General features: G+C 47.7%; 1 protein-coding gene across 1 annotated transcript in view; it reads left to right on the top strand.

The window, feature by feature from the left end:
- The window catches only part of LOC139369530 (variant surface antigen E-like), a 58491-nt gene extending 55158 nt beyond the window's left edge, over positions 1-3333 (top strand). The window contains exon 10 of the mRNA XM_071108772.1: positions 3241-3333. Coding sequence (XP_070964873.1) covers positions 3241-3333 — 93 coding nt within the window. The remainder of the gene's footprint in view (positions 1-3240) is intronic.
- Positions 3334-8825: the final 5492 nt, after the last annotated feature.

Here is an 8825-nt window from a genome sequence, read left to right as displayed (position 1 = left end):
GAGCAAAAAGAAACAAAATATAAAATAGGTCCACCCCACTCACACCTCTGCACCATACACAAACAAACCAAAAACCCAGGTAAGACCCCCACCCATAGGAGACCCACCCACACTACAAGCCTCAACCAGGAATGCCTGTCAACTGTACATCACAGGTACATACATGGGACAACCAAAAAGGAACCACCTAAAAACCACCCATCTGGATCAAAAACCTCTCTCACACAAGTAAACACCCATATTCAACAATATACTTCCCCCCCCAGGGAAGTATCCCCCACAGGACAGGTTGCATCAACTCCGGAGGACACACATCACTGGAAACAGCATAAAAAGTTTTTTCGGACCCGTACATCCTATACTCCAAGTGGACCTGAACACAGCAAAACGGCCAAATCTACCGCATATCCGGGAACCCAAGTGGACAGGAACGCGATTAAAGCTAAAACTCCGCTAAATAAGCACCAACTAAAAATATATAAACAGCACCATTCTCGATCCGAGGAAAAAGGAACACCCCCCTAGTAACCCTACCTGCAACTATCCCTCAATAAAGAAACAAAGTTCAAGCCCTCTAACACCACAAAAAGACCAAAGAACCACGGCTACTACTCTTCCCTGCACATCGCACCTTACTACATATGAGTAAACGTGACTCCACAAAAATCGGAGGAAAAATAACTCAACCACATTCAAAGACCTATAACCAGACCTATGGGTCACCCAGAACCCCAACTAAAAATTCTACAGGAACCCACAGATGTCCACTCTACCTTCTACCTTTCCTGGACCCACAGAACCTCACCTTCGGGTATTTCCAACCCCAAACCCCCTACCAGAGCAGACCGCTCCCAACGCTAACACACAAGTCAATGGTGACACAAAGGTCAAACACACACTTTTTACAGGAGGATCTATCATACTTATACAAATCACAGGAACTCCACGTATGGCTCCTCTTGACCCCTAGGACTTCTAGTCTTACTTAAAATTCACCTGGTACCTCTCGGACACCCACAACCCAAACAGCACCCCAAAAGCAAAGTGTCTACTTCTCCTATACAATTCCCCATTGGAATCAACGACGGAGGCCTTTCCATCACATAACAGACTACTAGACGCCTCTCCCCAAAAGCCAAGCGATCTCATTGGACAAGCCACGGTCGTTTCTCTCACATGAACACCACATGCACACCTCATGCACCAATCGGATTCGACACCTGGCAAAACCACACCCCCCTCATTTCCTATAAAAGAGGAGCATCCCTCAGCCTCAGTACCATTCTGCCTGAACATCTTTTGAAGACACTTCACCTGGAGAAGACACAAGCTGGACCTCTACCAAAGAACTGCACCCAAGATGACTACTCCAACTGAAAGACCAGACCCCAGCTCCATGCTACACCATGGATACACCTCACCTGGACCAAGCCGCCAGCGGGTACTCCACACTCCCCACGAATATCCTTCTACTCCTTTTGAACAAAAGGCCCCTAAATAGCTTCATGCTACACCCTGAATCTGGACCACTCCGAGCCGCTTTTAAATCCTTGCGATTCCTCCCCTAATCTAGGTACTCCTACATCACGGAACCCATCCTCCAGAGAATCAACGCCCTTTTTGGCCTTTTTTCAACTGACCTTCATAGACCTCCAAGACCATCGAGCCTCAACTACACATATACCCACACACATACCCCATTTTCCCTGGTCCAAAATACGGCCTTTTGTACCGTACTACGACCAAGTGCATCTATTTTTGCACCTTTCTTTTCTCCTCCCTGCCACCTGATGAAGCCGAGTAAGGCAGAAACGCGTCGTGGCTGGGCTACCCCTAGATCCATTGTGATGCTGTAAGGAAGGCAGATTCCACACGGACTTCGGGGGTATCTCCTTTTGGCTACCTATTTTCATTTGTACTTTTCTCTTACCCTTATTTTGAGTTTTACACAGGGACACACTACAACGGATGATCTACGAGACAACAAGGACCCCGGGCACTCTGATGGCAACTCAGACCCCCTACTCCACCTACAAACGGGCCCAAAAATTTCGACGGGGCATAGATAATCACTTAGACCCTCTACACCTTTTAAGAAGAGACGCTCAGAGGGGCCAGCCGAAAAAAGTTTCGACTGGCAACCTAGTCTCATTGTAGGAACGTCGACTTCGCCTAACATAACGTCTTTTTTTCCAGGCTTCAACAAATGGCACAACAGGCTCTCACCACTACAACCCCGACCACACAGGGCAACCTGGCCTCACAAACCCAAGACCAACCGGAACCGAGAACAAAGAAACCCTTCTAAAAAAGCGGCCAAACCCCCACCATACCAGAGGACCCAGAGACCCGGTCATACCCTCATAAGGTTGACATAGGGAAGGGCTCCTTTTGGGCAACACAAACCCTCCTAACCTTCCCCCACATCATACCCTGACCAGGGTGATTGAGGGAACGGAGCAGAGGCAGAGTGTTAAGGTGGCCTCTGCATTTTCATCTCCATCCCATACCCAGACCTGGGTGGTATGGAATGATAATCAGCAGGAACAGGTTATAACTCCACAACCATCTATCTCCACATACTCTTCCCAGTCAACACCATCATTCATGGGATTGCTGGACAGGACCATTGGATGACATCCCCAGCAGGCAACCAAACCCACAGCCAATCCAACATGATGGGAATCCAGGACCTTCTAGACACCTAGTCCCTCGAGAAGGACATACCTCAAACCCACCAAACAGGTCACCTCTTCAAACAGAATACCACCACCGCTCACCACACCATAGGATGGAGAGATAGGACGTGGACACCCCAGAGGACGGTCCCCCACATAGGACCAGAGGGCACCAGTACCGGACCACCTTTATGAGCACTTAGACTCTGCGGGAAACTCAAAGAACACCAACTTCCTTCACCCCAACAGAAGCTATCCATTCTTGGACCCTGACTCCGTGCTTTGTCCCCCTCCAGATACTCCACGGACCGGATTAACCCACCCACTCCATCAAAACAGCAAACCCAGCCAAAAGGCGAAGCCCTCACCAATCCAATGGAGAGATAGGACGTGGACACCCCAGAGGACGGTCCCCCACACAGGACCAGAGGGCCCCAAAACCAAACCACCTTTACAAACACTAAAAACGCTGCAGGAAATTCCAAAAACACCATAAACTTCCTACAACCCAACAGAAGCTATTGATTTGTGGACCCTGACCCCGTGCTCTGTCCCCCTCCAGAAACCCCACGGACCGGATCAACCCACCTGCTCCATCCAGCAGCAAAACACAGCGAAAGGCGAAGCCCTCACCGATCCAGTACCGCAGGGTTAATGCCTCCACAGGTGGAACAATACCACAGCAAAATATAAGAAACCGTTTGGAACACCAGACCCTCACCACTACCACTCTGAAAAAAACGGGACAACCTGGTCTCACCAACCCAAGACCCACAATAACCAATGTTAAAGGAACTCTCCCAAGATAGAGGCCCAACCCTACCACACCCGATGGCCCACTTCCACCATACATCTCACCAAGCTACCGGGTGGCGACCCACATCCAGAAGAGACTACGGCCAAAATAACTACTCCCTCTTCACACACCGATCCTGGCCTCCCAAATGAATAATAAAAAAATAAAAACCTCAAGGATTCCTTGGTATACAACCACCTCTAAAGACCACAACAAAGGAACCAAAGTACCAAAATATCCCTCTAGGACCAACACCACTACCACGGGCTGGACCACCACTGAGGCTTTCAGTACAGCGGAGGAACATCTGGACATACACTGCACCTGCACCTTACACACCCCACATCCCATAAAAAAGACAGGGGGTCATTAAGACCACAAAAACAGACCTCCAATAGCACCATAGAGTTACCATGACCATGGACTCTCAATATAACTTTCCTGTAGCTACTTTACTATCACCATAGAGTTACCATGACCATGGACTCTCAATAACACTTTCCTTGAGCCACTTTACTAAACACTATAGAGTTACCGTGACCACGGACTCTAAAAAAATAAAAATAAAAATATAAATGATTTTTTTTTATATGTATATGATTTTTTCTTTTTTCTTTTTTTGTTTCTGGAAGTAAGGGTTACCATGACCATGGACCCTTGACAGAAAGAAACAATAAAATAGAACACAAATAGACCAAATTTAAACAAAAAACCTTCACCAACCTACCATCCTTCTAAAATATTTTTTGGAGACACCCACCAGCACCCCCAACGGACGAGAACCTTTTTTCTCCAACTACTCTGGGGACCCCGACCTTGGCGACTCCCCCGCAGCGATTACACCCTAAGCAATTAGGCCCTTCCATACACCAAGCAAGAAGACAGGAGGATATGGATAGACCGGACTCCTTCGGGACCTCTCGGGGTTCTGTTGGCAGACCAATCGGCTCAACCCTCCCAGCCCCTTTACACACGGGAGACTCACGTAACGCGCTGGACGACCCCAGTTCTACCCCAGTTTAGAATTGGATTGGCAGTATGTTCAGTAGCGCGTGGGTGGTCCTAGCGGGTTGGGGCAGTTAAGTCCTCGAAAAGAGGGGCTTTTGGGTCAGGCGCTGCGGCTGGAGGACTCGCATTGGCCGTGTAATCCCTGGGGTGCCCAGATAATGTCTGGCGGAGAATTGGATCCCACGGAATAATTTCCCATGCGGGGATCCCTTACCCCGCCGTACTTAGCCTGGACAACCGATCCAATTTTTTTACATGGACTACAAACAAATTCACTGTCTAGGGAAGATATACCTCTGGAAACGTTACAATCCTGGAAGGGAGTAACTCCACTGGTCACTATCACCCAAAACCACTGAATCACTTACGACTGAGATGGTGGGGATAGAAACACCCAATTAACTTCTACTACTGCCGGACGTTTCATACGTAAGCCAGAGAAGGTTTGCCGGTTCCTAAACCCTCCATACACCTACCGAAAAACAGTACGGAACTCCAAGGGCGGATGCATGACAACCGTAGAGAGGGCTCGCCTTCTGGGATTTTGTCTGCTCAAACCACTGGTAGTTTAAAGACTGACCACTTGACAGGGACACATGGCAACCGACTGAGGTCCGGACCTGCACAAGGTACGCCACTCGATGGTTTTGCCTGATCCTACGTTGAGTATACCCATACAGACCAGCTGGATTCGACTAGACATGGGCTGATTCAGAATTAGGATCCTGGAAGGGAATAACCTCTGAATTACACAACATGATTGAAAACATCCAGGACTAAAAGACTGACGAACACGGAAGTAAATACATAGACAACATGGAGCCAAAAAAGAAGGATCCGACAGAGAGTAAACTCCTAGTTTGCACTATGCTTTCCACTTCCGTTGACACAGCGGACCTAGACATCATGACCATACCACTCGACATGGACACATGGCAACCAACCGAGGACCGGACCTGCATAAGGCACGCAACTCAAGGGTTTTGCCTGATCCTACGTCGAGTTGACAGACCTACCTAAACCTAACCTTAACTATACCTTACCCTAACCCTAACCTTAACCATTCCAAATCCCATACCTAAACCTAAACCCTAACCTTAACCCTTCTAAAAAACTATACCTTACCCTAACCCTAAGCTCTACCATCCTAAAAATCTATACCTTACCCCAACCATAAACCCTAACCTTAACCATTTTCAAAAACCATACCTAACCCTAACCCTACAGACAGACAGTCCTTTAACCCAACCAACGGGTTAATCTACAGGTGGGCAACCATGGGGCCTACAACTTTGGCCGGCCGCGCCCGTACCCTCCGGCCCGCGCGTATATGATGTGGAGTGCAACCCCCCCTTCCCCCCTCCGGTTTCCACGTGTCAGATATGGAAGTGGATCAACCGACTCAAAACTAGAAACCTAACCCTAACCCTAACCCTAACCCTAACCCAACTCTAACCCTAACCCTAACCCTAACCCTAACCCCCCTAACCCTAACCCTAACCCTCTAACCCTAACCCTAACCCTAACCCAACCCTAACCCAACCCTAACCCTCTAACCCTAACCCTAACCCAACCCTAACCCAACCCTAACCCTAACCCTAACCCTCCTAACCCTAACCCTAACCCTAACCCTCTAACCCTAACCCTAACCTAACCCTAACCCTAACCCTCTAACCCTAACCCTAACCCTCTAACCCTAACCCTAACCCTAACCCTAACCCTAACCCAGCAGACAAAGGCTCCAAGATAGTGATAATGGATAATCAGCCATATCTCTTGGAAGCCAATCGCCAACATTACAATACACAACACTACACTCCCATCCCCACTTCCACACAGATACAGACACTAGTGAGACAGACTATAGCGGACCTTTATAAAAAATAAATTAATCTCACATAGACAGAAAGAATATTTAGATGGACCTGATGAACCGAGACAGAGACTCTTTTACCTCTTACCAAAAATTCACAAAACACCAGAGACGTGGACTGTCCCCTTTCCGGTCCCCATCGTCTCAGATTGTGGTAGTTAGTCATCTCCAGCAGCTGAATTAATAGATCATTTTCTTAACCCCATTTCACAAAAACATGCCAGTTACATTAAGGACACATATCACTTCATAGACACAAATCCCAGTCCCAGCACAGGCATACCTTTTCACCCTAGACATAGACTCTCTTTATACAAACATAGACATCCCCTCAGGGATGGCAGCAGTGAAGCCACACTCCGAAGATATCCAGATAGACATAGACCAGACAAACACATCTTACAGCTACTTGAACTGGGGCTGAGAAATAATGACTTTAAATTTAACAACTAATACTATCTACAGATTCATGGGACAGCAATGGGCAAAAAGTTCGCTCCAGCAGACGTAAACATATACACTGCTTCCCTTGTTTTACAAACGCTACTTGGATGATATCTTCGGAGTGTGGCAACACAACCTACAGGACTTCACCACATTCATTGACATCTTGAACAATCGCCATCCCACCATTACAGTTAAATATGTCATACACCCACATATAATACATTTCTTAGACACCAATGTGTGTCGCAACGCAAGCATCATCCAAAATCAATTGCCTCTCCCTCCTAACCTTAACCCAGGCGGCACTTTTCCTGACACCAACCCTAACCTTAACCTTAACTCTAACCCCAATCCCAACCCTTACCCTAACCCCCAGGATCAGGACCAGAATGCACACAAGGACCACAAGGACACTGGGGCTAACTCCGACCTTCACCCTCAATACCACCACCACAGACCTCTGGGGAAGCCACAAATATCCCATTCTCTCCCTTTCCCTAACCAGGGTCTGAATCCCAATCCAATCCAATCTCCTTCCGCTACCCTCAGACTTTCCCGAGAAACACCACTCCCATCTTGGGCCTGAACCCCAGAGGCTACAAGGCCTGAACCCCAGAGGCTACCTATTATCAGCACCTATTCCTACACAAACCAACACATACACTTACGACTAAAAAGCGCATTTTTAAATACACAACATGCCTTCCCCCCACTACAACCATTCCGACCCATCTCAGCATGCAGGAGGAATCCCAATCTGAAGGACCTCTTAGTCCATGCAGGTCCTCTCCCTCAGTAACCATGGAAAATCACTACTACAGACAACTGACAAACATACACAACCCACATGCACACACCTTTAGCCCAATCAAACAACTGATGAACATAAACAGCACCAACATCGTCTATGCAATCACCTGTGCATTATGTCAAAAGATCTATGTGGGGGAAACTGGATCTACAATTTTAACATGTCTCAAACAACATCTGTATACAATCACTAATAATAAATTGTCTACACAGGTACATTTCCAAACACACCCTATTATACACCTGAACATCACTGGGCTAGAAACTCTCCACCTGAACCGTAGCCCAGAGAAAGGCCACAGAATCCAAGTGGATAGCCACCCTTAGATATTTGGCTCCACTTGGATTGAATGGCAAAATGTAAGTGTAGGTAAACTATTCATACATCTAATATTTTCAGACAGACAAACCTCCCAATAAACCCAGAATGGAAACAATAACAGAGATCACAATAGGTGCAGTGCAACGCAAGGTGAAAAACCTCAAAAAACAGAATTTATCATAACCCTAACCCCTAACCCTAACCCTTAACCCTAACCCTTAACCCTAACCCCTAATCCTAACCCTAACCCCCAAACCCAACCCTAACCCTAACCCCCAAACCCAAACCCAACCCTAACCCAACCCTAACCCATTCCCCTTCCCCCCCTTCTGCTTCCACGTGTCAGAGATGGAAGTGGATCAACCAACTCAAAACTAGAAACCTAGCCCTAACCCTAACCCTAACCTTAACCCTACGGATGGACTGTTTTATGCCCAACCAAAGTACCCCAGGGAATTTCTACAATTGGGCAACCATGAGGTCTACAACTTTGGCCGGGTGCACCCGGACCCCCCTGGCTCGCGCGTCAATGCTGTGGAGTGCACCCATTCCGCTTCCCCCCCTTCGGCATCCACGTGTCAGAGATGGAAGTGGATCAATCGACTCAAAACTAGGAACCAGAAACAAACCCTAAACCTAAACCTTTAACCCCTAACCCCTAACCCCAACCCTAACCACTAACCCCAACCCTAACCCCCCCTAACCCCCAACCCTAACCCCAACCCTATAACCTTAACAAACAAAAACCTAACCCTATTCGGTATTAAGAATTTGTCCCCAACCTAACCCTAACCCCCCCTAACCCTAACTCCAATCCCAACCCTAACCCCTAACCGCTAAACCTAACTCCCCTATTCTGCAAGCGAAGTACAACCCTCCCCCCGGTCTCTG

The sequence above is a fragment of the Oncorhynchus clarkii genome, chromosome 17 (assembly GCF_045791955.1).
Source record: "Oncorhynchus clarkii lewisi isolate Uvic-CL-2024 chromosome 17, UVic_Ocla_1.0, whole genome shotgun sequence".
In the NCBI taxonomy this organism is placed as follows: Eukaryota; Metazoa; Chordata; class Actinopteri; order Salmoniformes; family Salmonidae; genus Oncorhynchus; species Oncorhynchus clarkii.
This window is presented reverse-complemented; position numbering and strand designations above follow the sequence as displayed.